The 18,313-nt window shown below is 50.4% G+C and overlaps 1 protein-coding gene across 12 annotated transcripts in view; it reads left to right on the forward strand.

Annotated features, from left to right (window-relative positions):
* The window catches only part of mef2d (myocyte enhancer factor 2d), a 40,692-nt gene extending 22,801 nt beyond the window's left edge, over positions 1 to 17,891 (forward strand). For 2 of the 12 annotated variants that reach the window (XM_037454056.2, XM_062565269.1), the window contains exons 4-13: positions 2,398 to 2,535; positions 5,306 to 5,531; positions 7,008 to 7,061; positions 9,566 to 9,744; positions 10,161 to 10,190; positions 11,426 to 11,543; positions 11,743 to 11,914; positions 12,579 to 12,647; positions 13,644 to 13,694; positions 14,711 to 17,891. In XM_037454056.2, coding sequence (XP_037309953.2) covers positions 2,398 to 2,535; positions 5,306 to 5,531; positions 7,008 to 7,061; positions 9,566 to 9,744; positions 10,161 to 10,190; positions 11,426 to 11,543; positions 11,743 to 11,914; positions 12,579 to 12,647; positions 13,644 to 13,694; positions 14,711 to 15,140 — 1,467 coding nt within the window. In that variant the 3' untranslated portion in view covers positions 15,141 to 17,891. Of the gene's footprint in view, positions 1 to 2,163; positions 2,299 to 2,397; positions 2,536 to 5,305; positions 5,532 to 7,007; positions 7,062 to 9,565; positions 9,745 to 10,160; positions 10,191 to 11,425; positions 11,544 to 11,742; positions 11,915 to 12,578; positions 12,648 to 13,643; positions 13,695 to 14,710 lie in introns of all 12 variants that reach the window. The other 10 variants (XM_037454060.2, XM_037454059.2, XM_037454057.2 and 7 more) reach the window with 10 other exon arrangements.
* The last annotated feature ends 422 nt before the right edge of the window (positions 17,892 to 18,313 follow it).

Here is an 18,313-nt window from a genome sequence, read left to right on the forward strand (position 1 = left end):
TCAAACAGACCGTAAAGCAGGAGATGCTTGAGGGCGGGGCCTAAAGCTGATTGACAGGACAGAGACATATACAGCGTCTCTATCGAAGGCGTCCACTCCGTACCACGCGTTAGAGGGTTCTCACTAAGGGATCCTGCGACAATGATTGATGCTCTACAGCGAAGAGGCGTCAAGGCTCCATTAAAAAGCCATTAAGTGTTGAATGTCCTCGACGCGTCTCCAGGCTGATGAGGACTCCTTAAACCAACAGGAGCACAGAAGAAGTCCACTAACGAGCCCCGCCCCTTTCTGCTGTGGGGGGTTAAAGACGCTGATTGTTTGTAGAGATCAAGATGATTCTCCATTAACATTTAATCCATGAAAAGATGGCGTACAAGAAGAAGCACTAAAGCTTGAATCATCAGACACGACTTCTCACCTTCTTTTTTTAATTACCTTCATTCTGCCTCTCTTTAATTTATATTTTTGTTTACCAACAAGAGACAGCTGATCAATAATACATCAGACTGTGTGTGTGTGTGTGTGTGTGTGTGTGTGTGTGTGTGTGTGTGTGTGTGTGTGTGTGTGAGAGTACATAGTCATCATCCAAAAACACACAACGATGCAAATGAAGGACTCAAAACTTACTAGAGAGAGAGAGACAAGGGAAAGCTGTGTGTGTGTGTGTGTGTGTGTGTGTGTGTGTATGGTTATAATTCAGGTCACATGACCCGGCCCAGTGAATCCTCTCTAAAGCTGCAGATCCGAGCGTCTCCGCGTCGCACCAATATGTCTAATAACCCGTTTCTGTGGGGCGGGCAGACCTAATAACGGTAATAATAATAACAGCGGCTTCCCTTTTTTAATGAGCTGCTGTCGCGGAACGCCGTCCCTTCCTTTGGGAGGACTGGAGGCTGCTTCTCGTCTCCTCTGAGGGCGACTTGCACGTCGTTGACTCATCGTTCTTCAAGTGATTGTTCGCAGTGGGAGTCGTGGAACATGTGCTTATGTATTAATCAGACCACCCACTAGACTGCGGTCCCACTCGACACGGCGTAATGGAGCGCTTTATGGAGGTTGTGTTGCTTTAAACGGACTTGTGTGTATCCGTGCATTCCATTGATCTCCATTGACTCCACGAGCAGACCCTCGCCGGCCCGCCATCCATCGACAGGAGGGTCTTTTATGACATCACATCCCACCCGGAGCAGTGGACAGTGTGGTGCATGAGGCTGCAGCGCCAGAGGGACGTCTTCGCTCGTTGTGCGACCCGAACGAAGACTTGGTTCTCGCAGTGCGCTGAACGATATCAGGCCGAAGGGATTTTCTTCTTCCTGTGATGGCGCTCGGGGGGGGTTTGAAGCCTGTGTCTGGACCACAGAGGCCTTGTATCCACTCCTCTGCTCGGGCCGTGGTCAAGGAGGCCCGGCGGGCAAAGCTACTTAACGGCAAATCTCGTTGAGCACAATCCTCTCGGAATGAGAGCCTGTGTCTCCGTTAGCCGCGCGCTAACACAGCGCTACCCACGCCTCCTCCTCCGGGCTTCACACCAATTAGCCGCCCTGTTGATTGGCCCGTGTGATTCCTCCGGCTGTCACGCGGCTTTCTACCGTGACAGATCCTTTCTTCCCTCGCTCGTACTCTTCACTGTTCTTGGCGCCGGGCCGGGCCTTGCAGAGCGATACGGCGCGGACAGCTCGCCTTCACGTGGGCGGGTATCAATGTTGACCTGAAACCGATCGGAGGTCAGGTGTTTCTCTGCACGACTCCTGGATTTGTCGGTTTCACGCAATGAACCAAGTGGAATTCGCTGCTGTGGTCATTTGTGTCCACGTAGAGGGTAAATGGCTTTAGATCACTTCCCCAAGAGGCCCGGCTCAAAGCAAAGGATCCAGTTGATCTCTTGAGAGAAACCAGCCGCAGCATTGAGTCTGTTAGCTACTTCCTGTCAGCGTTGAGTCTGTTAGCTACTTCCTGTCAGCATTGAGTCTGTTAGCTACTTCCTGTCAGCATTGAGTCTGTTAGCTACTTCCTGTCAGCATTGAGTCTGTTAGCTACTTTCTGTCAGCATTGACATTTTTTTGTTTTTTTTTGGTAAAAGATGATCAAACCCACAATGTGTATGCATGAAAGTTGAAATGTAATCATGCTTCCTCCTCCTCCTCCTCTCTGCGGCCGCCCCAGACGTTGAGAAAGAAGGGCTTTAACGGCTGCAACAGCCCCGAGCCCGACGGAGACGACTCCATCGACCAGAGCCCGCTCAACGAGGAGAAGTACCGCAAGACGGAGGACCTGGACAGCCTGTTCAAGCGCTACGGCGTGAGTAGCGCCACACTTCATGTCACTGTATCTAACCCGCCCTTCTTCTTCTCTCTCTATCCACCCCTCCTCTTCTTCTGTGGTTTTGGGGGAACGAAGGCTCTGAACAAGAAAGAGCACCGGGACTCTGAGAGCCCAGACCCCGAGGAGCCCTTCTCCCTCACCCCCCGCACTGAGGAGAAATACAAAAAAATTGACGAGGAGTTTGATAAAATGATGCAGAACTATAGGCTGTCAGTGAGTACCGCCCCCCTCTGTGTAACCCCGCCCCCTTCCTGCTGCTGCCGCTGACAACCTGAGGTTCTCCGGCTGCTGATTTCGGCCTGACTACTCACAGAGCACCGCCTTCACCCCCCCCCCCCCTCTATTACCTCCATCCCCTTCACCTCTTACCACCGGCACCTCACCCCCCCCCCCCCCCACATCACTACCCACAACCTCCCTGTGACGGTGTGTGACTGAGCGGGAAGCGGACTGACCAGAGGGACGCTAGCCGATGATTCCTCTCCGATGGCCTCACTGTTCTCTCCAATGATTCACATCAGAGGTCGAGGTCGTTAATTCAAACCATAAAGATTAGTGTTCAAACAGTATTGATCTCCCTTCAGGCCGATTAAGTGACTTCCTGACTTCTCGCACGGCTCCACCTACGTAACCCCACATATCCACTGCTGGATGAGGTCATTCGGCAGCATCTACCGGGGGGGGGGTGGGGGGGGGGGGGGGGGGGCGCTAACTAGCTGCTGCAGCCTTCACACCGGTTGGCATGGCAACCAGACGTGGCAATGGGGGGGGGTGGGGGGCGGGGTCGTGCCTTGTGGTAGTAATAATCAACACGTGCCGATTGTGTGAAAGGAGAGCTCCACAGCAGACGCCCCCCCGGAGCAGGTGGAGGAGCATCCAACCCGTGTAGGGGGGGGGGCTCCAGCCAAACACCGCTAACGCCCCCCCCGCACAGCGCACCTTTCACACGGGCAACAGGAGTCCACATCAGCTCCCCCCTGCCCCTCCCCTCTGCCATCATAATCCCCTGCTGGGGGCGGGATGTACAAGCTTAATCCCACTCGTACTAAAATACCTCCTGGGGATGGGGAAGCGTGGCGAGGGACACTTGACGAGTTGACCCCCCCCCCCTCTCAACCCCCCCACACCCAACCAAGCCAACGTTCCTTTTCCTGTTGGCTGCTAGTATCCGTGGGTCAAAGAAGCCTCAATGTGAGCCGGTTAATCGTCTCTCAGCCCCGAGGAGAATTAAATGTGTAAAAATCACGACCTTGAGTCTGATGTGACCATTTGACCCTTAAGGCTCCTTCTGTGATTTCACACCACGAAAGCATCTGAAACATCAGGTCTCCTTTTAATAAATTGTGTTTGGAGCCGCACATTAAACAGTCAGATGAATTATTCAAATTTTTGGAGAGATGGAGACAGTAAGGTCTGAAAAGAGGAGACGGCTGCAGTTAAAAAGTCTCAAACTATTAAGTTTTGATTTCAGAGTCATTCCTCAAATGTCAGTTAATATCCTGTCTGATAATTCCTTTTACTTTAATAGTATCATAGTTTGGACTAAACATAATTTATGATCAGAAGCTTTTCAAAACAAAAGGTTCACTTCCCGTTTGTCAGTTGCTCTGGATTAAGAAGCTTGGAATTTGTCCCCCCCACCTTTAACCCCTCTGCTTGGCCGGTGTGCAGTGCTATTAGCCGCTACCGTTAGCCGCTACCATTAGCCGCTACCATTAGCCGCTACCGTTAGCCCTCCCTCTCTGCTCAGACATAACATCACATTAAAGGTCATTTGGGGAGAATAAAGGTTTAAAGGAAATGTTCTTACAATTATGGCAACATTTAAAAAGCTCCTTAGATTATCTAGTAATTATTCAGGGTTTTTTTCCCCCTTAAGATAAATCAGTTACTGCTCAACCAATCACGTGGTGTGTAGTGATTGTTGATTGTATTAAAAATGTTCTCTATTGTTCAATCACACAAACCCTGACAAAGGCTCCTTCAGTTCTCACCTTTCACAATAAGTAGCATCGCTACCAGTGTTTCACACCTTTGTGGTTCATTGGTCACGTCCTTCAGTGCGTTACGTCCTCCCCTCCTCTCCCCCCCCCTCCTCTCCCCTCCTCTCCTTCTCCCTCCCTTCAAACTAAGTGAAGTTAGCCGGCAGCAGGAGGCGGGAGGCAGCGATAGAGGGCAGGAAGGTGCCTCCGTCCTCGCCGCCGTTAAACTGGGTCTCCGGCTGGCCCACATTCTAAATATAGAAGTTCTTCTTCCAGTTGGAACTGGGTGAAGTGGGACGGACGGCTGGACGACCTGCAGCCCTCCGTTTCTCTCATTTCTTTCTTTTTGGGGGGGGGGGGCTGTCATCGACTCGCAGAGGTCAACTGGTGTCACGAGGTCGCACACTCTACAAAATAAAAGTAAAATCTTCCTGTAGAGGAGGCACGAGGTCGTAGCATCAGAACGACATCCTCCCCCAGGAGGAAGGGGGGGGGGGCTGTAATCTCACCAATAAACCGCTGCTGTGTCTTAACCTGGCATGAGAACGGCCTACGACAGCTCACCTGCATGTGTGTGTGTGGGGGGGGGGGTGAAGAGTTAATTTCCAAAACCCGCTTTTTACCTTTTGAGAAACAAAAAACTTTTTACATCTGTTAAGAAATTTAGTTTAAACTATTTCCAATGTAAATCTGAATGTTTTGTCTAAATGAATAGAGTTGAGTTCCTTTCTTTTAACTTTGAGCTTCTTGAAACGGTTTATAGAACCCAGATATGACACAATGATGAGGTTTTATTTAGTGCTGTCAATCATTCAGCGAGATCAAAGGTCAATAATAATCGTAATAATAGTTAATCGTATATGATATGAATATAACTGTCTAAAGTCTGGTGTGTTTTGGAAACACTGATTCACATGCGTGTGTGTGTGTGTGTGTGTGTGTGTGTGTGTGTGTATAAACACAGCCGTCTAAGCCCCGCCTTCTTCCTGTCTCTCCACCAGTCCACGGTCCCACAGCCCACCTTCTCCATGCCGGTCACCGTGCCGGTGTCCAATCAGAACGTGGCGTCGGCGCTCCAGTTCAGCAGCAACCCCGGCAGCGCCCTGGTCACCACCACCTCCTTCGTCACCTCCACCCTCACAGACCCCCGCCTCCTGTCGCCACAGCAACCATCTCTGCAGAGGAACAGCGTGTCGCCAGGGTTACCCCAGCGGCCGGCCAGCGCAGGTGAGAGGCGCTGCGGTCCGAGCCTTTTTCTTCCATTTTAAAATCGGCGAGCTGCTGAAGGAGCTTCTCTACCTTCTGCTCGGAGAGCGACTCCTCAAAAGCAGCAGCGGCGGTTTGACGTGACAGGGAAGAGCGAAAGAAAAGACAAAAACATCGTCTCCCAAAGACAAGTGAGGGGACAAAGAGCCCCGCCCACACCGTGTGATTGACAGCTGCTCTGTGCAGAAGCAGAAGGATGAAGCAACTCAGAGTTCTGCTGAGATTCACGAATTCATTCATTTTCATTTGCTGTTAGTAGCTGCATATTATCATTATTATTATTATTATAAGAGCCAAAGTGAGACGTCCAAGGAGCAAAGAACCACCAAACTAACAAATGTGTTGCTTTGATAATAATTAAAGGTATAATCTCTTCCATGAAAGACGTAAAGTTGAACAATAAGCTCCTAATCCTTCTAGACAGCAGTAAACCGTAGCCAAACTGTTTATTGACACTGCAGCGAATTACACTCAGACGTGGACAAATTAATGTGAACAGCATGCTGAGTTCAATTGTGATTAATTAACAACAATCGTTCCTGGAGAAGAATACTCGTATTCTAATTAGATAGTAGCTTCATTGTTGTTGATTCTCTCTAAAGTGCAACACTTTACACATATTTAGTTACACATGTGTGTGTATATATATATATATATATATGTTTGTGTATTTGTTCTCACAACAAACCCCTCACAGAGCTTCCTTGTGTCTTCACACGTGCCGACTGAAGCTTGAGCGAGACACGCGGTTGCCATGGTGACGCAGGTGCTTAAAGCCCTCTCTTTCGTAAATAACAGGTGCTTTTCTTCTACCTGCCGAGGCGCGCAGAGAACCGACCCCCCCCCCCCCCCCCCAGCTGAAAGGATTTGTGCTCCATTTGTGCGTCTCAGACAAGGTTACTTATCAGGCTTTGTTCGACCGGCGTAATCTCATTGTGAGTCACAATTAGGTGATGTAACGCGCAAAAGATGCATTACGCCGTCTTTCATAACACGCCGTTCTCTGAGAGCCAGGGGGTTTCACATGCCGGTAATGGATAACCCCCCCTGCCCCCCCCCCCCCCTGCTCTGCATCCCACCTCTCCAGCATCGGGCCCTTTGTGTTTGCTTATTGCTGTTTTTTTATTTAACTCTGAGGGTCTCGCATTACATTCACGCACTTAACACCCCGTCGTGATCGCAGTTAGAGAAAAGACGCTTTAGAAGCAGGTTCATTTTAACACACACAGACACACAGACAGACACACACACACACACACAGACACGCACACACACACACACACGCACACACACACGCACACAGAACAAACTCGACACGGGTCACAGCTCTTCACACATTGAATGCTTCTTTAAAGACGTGCTTGATGACCTGCTGCTGCAGCTCTGTGTTGCGATGGCGTTTCATGTGGGGGGGGGGGCTGTGTTCTTTGCTTGCAGGGGCTCTGCTGGGAGACATGGGGAACTCCAACGGAGGATGTCCGAGTCCAGTCCGTAAGTGGCCTCCTGCTCTTTGCTCCTATCCGGGTTTTTAGTTCAAGACCAAACAAACAAGCAAACAAGCCCCCACCCGGGCTGTGGATGGGGGGGGGGGATGCTCCGTTCTGTGTGTGTTGCTGGCTTCCTGTGACATGATGGAATGAGTAAAACACTGCCCCCCCCCCTAGTGTCCAGAGGAAAGCTGAGGACAACATTGACTCATTTGTTGTGTAACTTTGGGAGAAAAGGACGAAGTGTCCAAGAAGACGAGGAGTTCCGTCGCTTTGTTTCCTGAAATAACGACAAAGTCTTGTGACCGGAAGTTTGGTCACGAGCTTCGTTGCCTAATCCTTGCTCTAATTGTATGTAGGTGTTTTAATCCTGAGGCGTCTTCTTGCCTGATTTGACGAAACCAGTGGGCCACATGTTGTGACCTCTGACCCTGATGGGAGGAGCTAAGAGAAGAAGCCGAATTCTCTAAAGAGAAATCAGCGGGTAACGATGTTCTTACGGGACGACTTCCCCCCTGAGACCAGCAGCTGGTGTGCGCTGTGACATCAGCGCTCTTAATCCCGCCCGCTGCCCTGCCATTGGTCGCTCACCTCTCCCACTTAAACCAGTGGGTTTAAGTGGTTTGACCGCACCGAATTAAAAGGGAAAGCTCCTCCTCCTTCTACTCTTTCCCCTCTTCTGCTCCTCCTGTCCCCCTCCCACCCTGTCTCCCTCAGCTGTTCCCCCTCGTCTTCTCTCTGGAATAATCTACCCCCCCCCCACCCCCTCCCCCCACCAACTGTCCCTTGTCTTGGCACAGGACTCTCCTCAGAGGTGACTTTGACACTGGCCAGAGCTCTGCCCTTAAATCCCATTAGTGGGGACAGATACTGCTGTGAGCCTTTTGGTGGCAGGCCGGCTTCCTCCTCTTCCTCCTCCTCTTCCTCCTCCTCACTCCATGAATATATGTTGTCCAAAAGAAATCAAAACATTCATCGTATACGCGCCAAAACTCCTCCGGGTCAGTATCGCTCATAGGTTGTATATGACGCCCTTTAATAGTGTGGTATTCAAACGCGTCACGTGTCAATCACAGGAAGCCCCGCCCTAAAGCCTCCCTGCTTTGTGGCGCCCTTTCTCTCTCTCCCTTTGCCTCCTCCTTTAATCTTTAATCTTTTTTTCTCAACCACCTCCTCCTCCTCCTCCTGCTCCTCCTCCTCCTCCTCCTGCTCCTCCTGCTCCTCCTCCTCCTGCTCCTGCTCCTCCTCCTCCTCTCTTGGATCAGTCGCCCTCAGCTGTTGTCCTGGGACTCAGGGCTCCGGGAATGTCACCATTGACGTCACCCAGAATTCCACACATTCCCACACCCGGCCTCGCGTAATGGGAGACATAAAACGCACACGCACACGCACACACACACACACACACACGCCTACACACACACACACTGAGAATAGCACATGTAAAGAGTAGATACAAACAGTATACGTACGTAAATAAAGCCACGGAGGCATCAACATCTCTGACTCACTCACAGGATCGCAGTGTATTCATGAAACACACAGACAGACACACACACACACAGACACACACACACACACAGACAGTTTTATGATACAGGCGTCTCAAGCTTCAGATGCAGGGAGGCGATCTAGCTTAAATGTCCTCCTCAGTATCCACGTGTACATTTGGGTAATAATTATACAGAAATGAATCATTTAATCGTCATAATAAGATTCTATTGTTGACACAATAAACTTCAAACAAACTCCTCAACTTCCTCTTTGTTCTCTTCTCCAGTTCTCCCTCCCCCCCCCCCTCTTTTTCTGTGTTTTCTCTCTCTCACATTTGGACGGTCACAGAGGCAGCTGGGTAGTTGTTGCTGTGTGTGTGTGTGTGTGTGTGTGTGTGTTTCCCTCGAGTGTGTGTGTGTGTGTGTGTGTGTTTCCCTCGAGTGTGTGCTGCTGAGATGAAACAGAGTCACATGCCACTGTCGTCTAGAGGTGGCGTCATGGAGAAGTGCTATCGGCTATCTCACACACCCTGACTCCTGCGTGTGTGTGTGTGTGTGTGTGTGCGTGTGTGTGTGTGTGCGCGCGTGTGTGTGTGTGTGTCAGGGCTGGGAAAGTCCCTCCCGTGCGCACTTTGACTGTCTTGAGTCCGGATCTTTTCAGCACCACGAACAGGCTGCTGTCTGCTGGAATCCCGTTGTCATGACACCCAGATCACATCCCAGAATTTAAAAACCGCTAAATTGAAAAATTAAGTGACAATAAAAATATCCAGAAAACTTTCAAGCTAAGGAAACTGTAGCAAGCTTTAACAAAATAAGATTGCTTTTAATATTCTGTAAGGACAGTGAGGTCTTTCTCACACACACACACACACGCAGGTACACACACACACACAGGTACACACACACACACAGGTACCGTTGTGGTTTCTAGTATAAAGTATTTAATTCTCTCTGGACTCAGAAGCCAAAAAGCAAACTGTCTACTTTCTGTGCCCCCCCCCCCCCCTCCCAGCTAACGGCTACATCAGCGCCAGGGCCTCCCCGGGCCTCCTCTCCGTATCCAACGGCAACAGCCTGGGGAAAGCAGTCCCGGCGAAGTCCCCGCCCCCCCACAGCCCTCAGATGGTCAACAGCCGCAAGCCGGACCTGAGGGTCATCACCTCGCAGAGCGGCAAGAGCCTGATGCAGCTGGTGAGCACAGGGGGCGGAGTCACGGAGCCATGTGACCGCGTCGGCTTCAGGGTCGTCGTGATTCAGATGTTTAGAAGTATTTTATGTGTCCGTCTGGAGACGTGATCCCGTATCTAAGTAATGAATATTCATCCATAAGTTGATCCAGAGGTTCTTCCTCAGTCGGCTGTCGAGGAGTTAAATACATTTTAGTTACGCGTCAGTGTGAACACGCTTCTTCCTTTTCATGTTTCTTCAGAATTTCACTGCAGTTGCTGCAGAAACGTAACCGCCCTGTTTTTCACTCCCTCCTCTTCCTCCTCTTCTGTTTCTTCCTCCTCCTCCTCCTCCTCATTCCCTTCTACCTCTTCTTCTTCCTGCTCATTCTGTTTCTCTTCTTCTCCTCCTTTTCTCCTCCTCCTCGTCCTGCTGAGCAGACTGAGGAAGAGCTGGAGTTGGTGAGTGAGGTGAATACACTTCTTGACTCCTTTCAGCCTGACGCATGGTGTGGATCCTCTGTGTGGTTAGGGTTAGTGTGTGTGGGGGGGCCCAATCAGCTGCTTGCACTGGTTTCCTGGAGGCTCCTGGAAAGATCTTGGAAGGTCCTTGGGAGAAGGAACAACTTGACGTGACGTAGTTGGTGAAATCCCAGAGACAGAGACAGGAAGTCTTTTAATAATAAAACTCCTCGAAGGAAGTTTAAAAAAAGAGGACGCATTAATTAAACGATCACTCATGGCTGCTGGCTAACGTAGCTTAGCATGAAAAAAAACGTAGGTACAGCAGCAGCAGCAGAAGAATGTTGCATTTTGTCACATAAAACATTTAAGAAGTTATTTTTAATTGACAAAGCAAACACAGAGCTTAAAGTGACGTATGTAGAACATTTAGAGTCTTTGAAGCTGATCAGTTTGGTTTGATCCTCGAGTGTCGATGCTCTGCAGGGTCAGAAAAACTTCTCTCTCTCTCTCTCACACACACACACACACACACACACACGCACACACAGACACACACACACGCACACACAGACACACACACACGCGCGCCTCTCTCCTCCCCCTGCTGTCGGCCTCGTGCATGCGCTTCCTGTCGGCATCTTTCTCTCGCCTCTCTCAACACCTTTCCCCGCCTCAGCGCCGCTTCTAACACCAGCAGAGCCCTTTCGTGGCGACGGCGTTGCCGTGCCAACGGCGGCTTTTATTTTTTTTGAGATAATGTCACCTCTCGCCGATGTTAATAGCGACGCCGTAAGACTTAAAGATCCTCTCCGGCTGCACGAGAACATGTGACGTTCCTCCAGAAGGAGCGGCGTGCTTTACAGGGGGAGATGTCCGTAGTAACGGCGTCGCTAGGCGGCCACACATGCTAACCATTACCATCACTGCCGGGGGGGGGGGGGGGGGGGCGTGGATGAAGTCATGCACTCCTTCACTCACTCCTTCACGGACCATGTAAGGAGAAAAGCACGCATCCAGAGATCCAACAAAGAAGGAGTTTCTTCTGGAATATTTACAGACTTCTTTTAGAACTTGAACCTTTCCGCAGGCTGAGTTCCATCTTTTTAGACGTTTGAGTTAACTGTTCATCGGGTGGATTTATCTGGTTGAAGTTGTCCGTACGTATAGAATTAAAGATGATATTTCAATAGGACCCCCCCACACACACCTTAGCTGATGACTTCCTGCCTTTGTCTTCCCAGACTGCTCAGCGGCTCGGCGGCTCGCAGGTGGTGCAGTCGCTCACCACGCCGGTGGTCTCCGTGGCAACGCCCAGCCTCCTGGCGCCCTTCTCCGGCATGCAGACGGCCTACAACACCGGTAAGATGTGAGATAAGTGTCGAGTGGAAGGACTCGATGAATATTCACTTTGCTCATTGTGTGAGACGATTCCACTTCAAAGGTCTGCATTAATATGGATTAGCTGTGATTAATATTGATGCTCCAGAAAGTTCTGTGATGTAAAACACCCCCCCCTCCTCCCCCCCTTGTCTCCCTCCCGGTCGTCCTCTAATCTCAGAGTACCAGCTGACGAGTGCTGATCTCACGGCGCTGCAGACGTTTGTGCCTGGCAACATGGCCGCCTGGCAACAGCAACCGCCGCTGTCCCAGCAACAGCAACAACAGCAACAGCAACAGCAGCAACAACAGCAACAGCAACACATGAGCTTGGCGTCGCTCAGTAACCTGGTGTAAGCTGCTTTTTCTTCATTGTAACCTTTCACCTTTCCCCCCTTAAACAACTTTTTAGATTTTTTTTTTTTTAAGAACCGATATTTATTTCATGTTTTTTTTAATCTGCGTCGCGTTGAACATGAAACACTTGAAGCACCTGAATCATCAGCTGTGGCTGATTCATCCGCGTTGACCTACATAAACCCCCCCCCCCCCCCCTCCCCAACCCACTGGAGACCCGCGCTGCTTTAGCTCCCGTTAGCGAGGCCGCCGGCTAGTGGGGGAACGCAGGGAGAGATGGTTTTTGCGGACGGTCACCTGACGTCCTGGAGACGCCGCGGCGCGCAGCCGATTGGACTCCACGTAAAAAAGCTCGGATTGTTGCACCTGATGTGCAGCCGTCCACCTGCGGGCCGAAGGAACCACGAGGCCTTGGTCTGCAGGTTGAACGCTCTTTACCTGCCGGCGGCTCGGGTTGAATTGAGATCATTTCCACTTCCATCGTTGTTTTTGAGTTCCTTGTTGTGTTCACAGTTTTCTGTCCACTCGCCGCCGGCCCCCGCTAGGTCGGCTAGCCGCAGGCCGCTGAGTCGCTGTGCTAGCCGCTAGGCTAACCAGTGGATGAGGGAGCGGCTTGTAACTGCTTGTTTTGTGCCCCCCCCCCCCCCTTTGTCTCCACAGCATGTGGGGTGCAGAGAAACAGAATGCAGAGATGGTTAACTGCATCTCCAATTTCGCTGCTAACCTCAGGTGAATAAACTCATCTGGTGCAGCGACCTGTCGAGTAGCTCCAAAATCTGTGTGTGTGTGTGTGTGTTTACGCATGTGTGTGAAAAAACACAAGAATCCACAGCTGCTCAGAATGACCATCAGAGGGGGGGCAGAATGGTGTTTCAAAAGAGACACCTGAGATAATCTGAGCCGTCAGTGGTGAGACGCTGAAAACCATCCATGAAAATATGATAATGGGGGGTTTGTTATTGTGGACAACAGCTGAGACTCTTGGGGGGGGGGGGGGGGGTGAGGTGGGGGGGGGGGTTACCCCTCACACATAAACAAGAAAAACTCATCTTAAAATTAAAACTAACCGTACTTTCTCTCCGCATGTTTCCTGCTTTGTTTCCAGCCCAGTTTAATTCTGCACCTCCATGTGAGGACCATGTGACACTGTTTATGGTCACCAGTGGTCACCAGTAACTGTACTGGTGACCACTGGTGGTCAGGACACCGTTTGATCTTTTTCACAACAAATAAAGAAATCAGCTGATATGTCTGTATTGATCAGACATTTAAAAGGCTCAGTAGTCTGAATCAATACTTTATTCATCCTGTTCTAACCCTTCACAATAAAAGCCTCTGTATAGACTGTCTAGCATCTCTCACTGGCTGCTTCCTTTGGGACCTTTTGAGAAAACCTGCAGATATACAGTATTTAACGCAAGAGCAGGACAAAGGGGGGAGAACTGAAGTGGGGGGGTCATCTTCTGTCTGCAAATTCACATTATATTATTTTGTCCTCAGTCAAACAGAATGTATTTGTTTCAGGGAAGCGTTTATTACGTATGAACGCGTCGTGTGAGAAGCTTCTTGAAGCAGCTACTGCCCCCCCCCAAGCCCAACACCCCCCCCCAGACCGACCACAGCCTGCCTCCTCCCCCCAGCTTCCCTTCTGTTCTGGCCTTTATTTTCTTTAACTCTTTATCTTTTAAAAGTTGTTTGTGTCTCCCCCCCCCCCTCCCTCCACAGCTTGGCCTCACAGTCCAACTTGCTCTTTGGCAGGGAGGAGGGCCTCTGCTGGTACTGTACTCCACCCTACTTCACCCTGCCCCCCCCCTCAAAGACCTGCTGCACCGAGGACCCCCAGCTCCGTCCTTTAGCTTTAGTTTCAGAATGTTCTAGTTTCTAGTTGCTGAGACAACTTATCACACCCTAAACGGAACAAACGGGTAATTATGGACGACAGGTTGTCGTGGAAACGCCTACTTTCGGTTAAAGGAGCTGTAAGAGCTGGGTGTCCTCGGAGAAGCAGAGCATTCTGGGAAACACGGCTGCACCGCATCACGCTACCGAGTGTCTGCTCCTGGCTGCTCGTTGTGCTGTTAGCGCGCCGGTAGGGAGGGTGTGTGTGTGTGTGTGTGTGTGTGTGGGGGGGGGGGGGGGGGGGGGGGAGGCGGCGCCTCTCGCCTTCATCACTGTCACCGGCCCGCTGACTCTGTCGTTTTACCGGCATAGCAACGCCGCCCCCATCCATCTACCTGTGTGTGTGTGTGTGTGTGTCGATGTGTGTGTGTGTGTGTGTGCGTGGGGGCTGCAGACCCAGACGGCCCGGTGGGGGCTGTTAGCGGTACAGCGCTGCAGTCGGCTCACGGTTTGACATATTAGAACAGGAGCGAAATGATGACCTAATTGGGAGGTTGGTAGCCGGGGGGGGGGGGGGGGGCACCACCTGAAAAAAGGAATGAAAAAAACACCGTCAGGAGGGGCGAGTCACGGTGCAGCGTCACCACCCGGGGTCAGACGAGGTGACATGTTCCACTCGGGGGGTCAAAGGGTCGAGGCAGGTGGAGGCAGGTGGAGGCAGGTGGGGGGGGGGGGGGTGCTGCATGGCTTCTGGACTGAGTTTGGTCCTTTCTGTCTCCTGTGTCCTCGCTCTTCATCTGCTGTACAACCACCTCGGGACCTTTACACACAGTTTCCCCCCCCCCCCGTGTGTAAGGGCCTCCATCTGATGGTGACTCCGCCCACTCGGCTCAAACACAATCCGTCTCCCTAACGCTGCTGTCCCTCCCCCTCTGTGTCTGTCTCCGTCCCAGCAGGCCGATGGGTCAGATCCCTCAGGGCACCAACCCCAACATCAACATCAAGTCGGAGCCCGTCTCACCCAACCGTGACCGCAGCACCCCCAGCTCCACCTGCGGCGGGGGCGGAGCCGGAGGCGGCCAGACTCCGGTCCAGGGACAAGGCCTGGTGTCCCCAGGGTACCCCGGAGCCCTGCGCCTGGAGGTGGGGGGTCAGGGCCGCTCGCCCGTGGACAGCCTCAGCAGCAACGGCAGCTCGTACGACGGCAGCGAACGGGACGACGGCGCCCAGGGGCGAGGGGGCGGGGCCGCAGACTTCCTCCACCAGGGCGGCGCCGGGGGACAGCAGCCCGCCATGGTCCTCCTGCGTCCCTCGTCGGCCGAGCCCCAGGACCAGGACGGGACCAACGTGAAGAGGATGAGGCTGGACGCCTGGGTCACATGAAGAGGTGGAGGAGGAGGATGGAGATGTGTACTTGTGCCCCCCAGATACCCCCCCCCCCAGCACCAGCCCTGAGGCCCCTGGTCTCCCTCCTTCTGCACACACACACACATATATGCGCACACACATGCACCACCGTCCCCTCACACACTGACAAACACAACCCCAGAGATCCACCTCCAGCTGAGTAGAATGTGTCCACAGGCATGGACGTGTCCCCAGTAGGACCTACCATGGACGTGTCCCCAGTAGGACCTACTATGGACGTGTCCACAGTAGGACCTACTATGGACGTGTCCCCAGTAGGACCTACCCGCGCAGTGCACTGCCACCACCACCACGCACCTCGGTGTCCCAGCATTGTGTCCCGTGTCCTCTCCGGCTGTCCCCGCGTCTTTGAGTCTTTGAAGGCACCGTTTTGTTTGACTTGGTGATTTGGGGATTTGTCTCGGTTTTGAATATTAAGACACTAAATGAGAAACTCTCACATCAGGTTTGTTACCTCAACTGGTCATTTTCAAACACAGATGTGGCCAAATGTTCACTCTCAATTTCATCCTGAAAACACACAAGCAAATACACACACACACACACACACAGCAACGCACTCAGCTGAGATTATGTTTGTGTGTGTGAACAGCTGATGTTCAGAAGCAAACTGTAACGTTGTGTCGAGCTGTTAAAACATGGACGCAGGTTTATTATTATTATTATTATTATTGAACGAGCTTTACTCACACACACACACACACACACACATGAACACGCACACTATGGTTGGAGGCGTTTTGTTATTTAATCGTACAAATGAACTTGATCATCACGGACCATCAACCAATCGGAGCCCCCGCTGCGACTCTGTGGGCCGGACCCCCACCTCAGCGTTAATTAAATAAAAGTAAAAAAGGAATTAGATTAACCTAAAGTAATACAAACATCTTACTGAAAAAAAGGTTACATTTACAAAGTAATTGAATTATTTTGAATTATCAAAAAGTACTAAAATATTGTTTATTGATATAACAAATATGAATGAGATTTTTATAAATTGGCACATATTATGTGTTTGTGTGCAATCGGGTGGAAATCAGAGGCGTCACTACGGGGGCCCGCAAGGGTCAAAACAGCTTCTCTCTGGTCCACCAGCAGGTGTCAGCAGAGCCTTCAGGATGTTTCATTGCTTTTAGTAACAGACGGAATGTGGATTCATTAAAGAGGTTTTTAGTGAAATGTCACTAAAACACATCAAACTCAACACGTAACATCTGACGAGTTTTTAGGAGTTTTTTGTATTTGTAATTTTTTTAGACCGTAAATCGACCTTGAAGGTGAAATAAATGTAACGGATGTCATTTTTGTACCGCAGGTGATGGGGGGGGGGGGGGGGTTTGGGGGGGGGTTTATATTGGGTACATTTCAACAAGAACGTGGAGAAGAGTCATGTTTTTATATGTGTGTGAGCCTCTGAGCCGGACCCCCCCCCCCCCCCCCCCCACCCGGTCAGATACGTTAATGGCAGATGCATCCAAGTCACCTCATCCAGCCCCCCCCCCCCCACTCACTCACACACTACTTCACTCTGAACAGTGGGTGTCGCCCCCCCCCCCCCCCCCCCCCACCTCCTTGTCATGCACTACTCTCATCGTCCTCTCCTCACTTGACCTTCGAGGGTCAAAAACTTTGACTGTTAAGACTGTTGCACCCTGAGCTTCGAACAACCCCCCCCCCCCCCCGTATGCCCCCTCCCTCCTGGCGACAAGCCATTTATCATTAAAAAACAATAAGGAGGGTTCTTTAGAGCGACACTGAAGGGGGGGGGGGCGCTGCGATCATAGAACAAAGCAGACAATCCTGTTGAGAAATAGTCCCCCCCCCTCCCCCACTGAAGAAGTGCTTTGGTCCCGTAGGATGTTTAAAAGTCTCACTCTCTTTCCAGTGTTAATTTGTGCTGGTGACTGTTTTTAATTGTTCTCTGAGAATCGATATGAATTATTATTATTATTATTATTATTATTATTGCTATTGTTATTATTGTTATTGTCATCATGGTGACACAACCTTTTTTTGTGTAGTTTAGGCTCTTGCTTTATTTGGAATTTTAGTTTATTTAATGAAAAATATTCTATTCTAACTATATTATATTTTGTTCTTGGTTTTTTTTTTGCTTCCTGTCTTTTTTCTCGGGGGGGGGGGGGGGGGGGTCGGATGTTGCACGTTTTTTATGACGTTGAAACGAAACAACACAAGCGTAGTGATGTTAGTGCACGTGTGTCCGTGCACGGAAACGCTTCAATGCTGCAACTTCGTCCAATGTACAAACCTCTCAGTCCACACTGGGGGGGGGCACACGTCTAACTTATTTCTGACCAGACACGAGGATGTCAATGCATGGGCGAAGAGTAAATCATGTTATAGGGAAATGAAATGTAATGAATATACACCACACAAATACATTTAAGAAAAAGGAAAACAAGTTTAAAATAAATTATAACTAATATATTGTGTTCGGCTAGTCTGCTTTTTTCTGTTGTAAAGATATTTTTTGTTGTTTTTTGGAGAATGATATACAATTTGTGTATATTTTCATAAACAAAGTATGCACTGATATGTTATTACAAATTCTATACTGCTTTTACAAAAAAAAGTGTTTGTTATTGTACCAAAGTATCCATTGGTCCCCCTTACCCCCCCCCCCCCCTCTTTGCGTCTGTTTTACCGTATTTTATATATTAAATAGACAAGTTGACCTACGGAGACGTTTGCTGAGTCTTTTCTTGCAGTGACGGGCTGCCGCCTCCAGAGGGCGCTGTGTGCTCGCAGTGAGGTCCTCCACAGACTGAGACATCATGTCTTTGCGTGTGTCTGTCCCTTTAAAAAGGAAATGAGCGGGAGATCGATGCAGAGAAACATTTATCATCCTCAGACATGTAAACATGAGATGGACCAAAGACATTTGCATGTGCTGCTTTCAATGCAGTTTACACCCCGTCGTCCTCACACCAGAGGTCAAAGGTCGAGTGTTGACCAGCTCTGAGCTAATTCTCCGCGGCTTCTCCTTAGCCTCAAACACCGTGCACGTGCACACTCACAGAGGCCGTTTAAAACGTGTTGAAACAATGAAATGTTCCTCTTTGTTGTTTCATCATGCAAAGAGCTGTGGCATGATGGGTAATCGC

The sequence above is a fragment of the Pungitius pungitius genome, chromosome 11 (genome assembly GCF_949316345.1).
Source record: "Pungitius pungitius chromosome 11, fPunPun2.1, whole genome shotgun sequence".
Classification (NCBI taxonomy): Eukaryota; Metazoa; Chordata; class Actinopteri; order Perciformes; family Gasterosteidae; genus Pungitius; species Pungitius pungitius.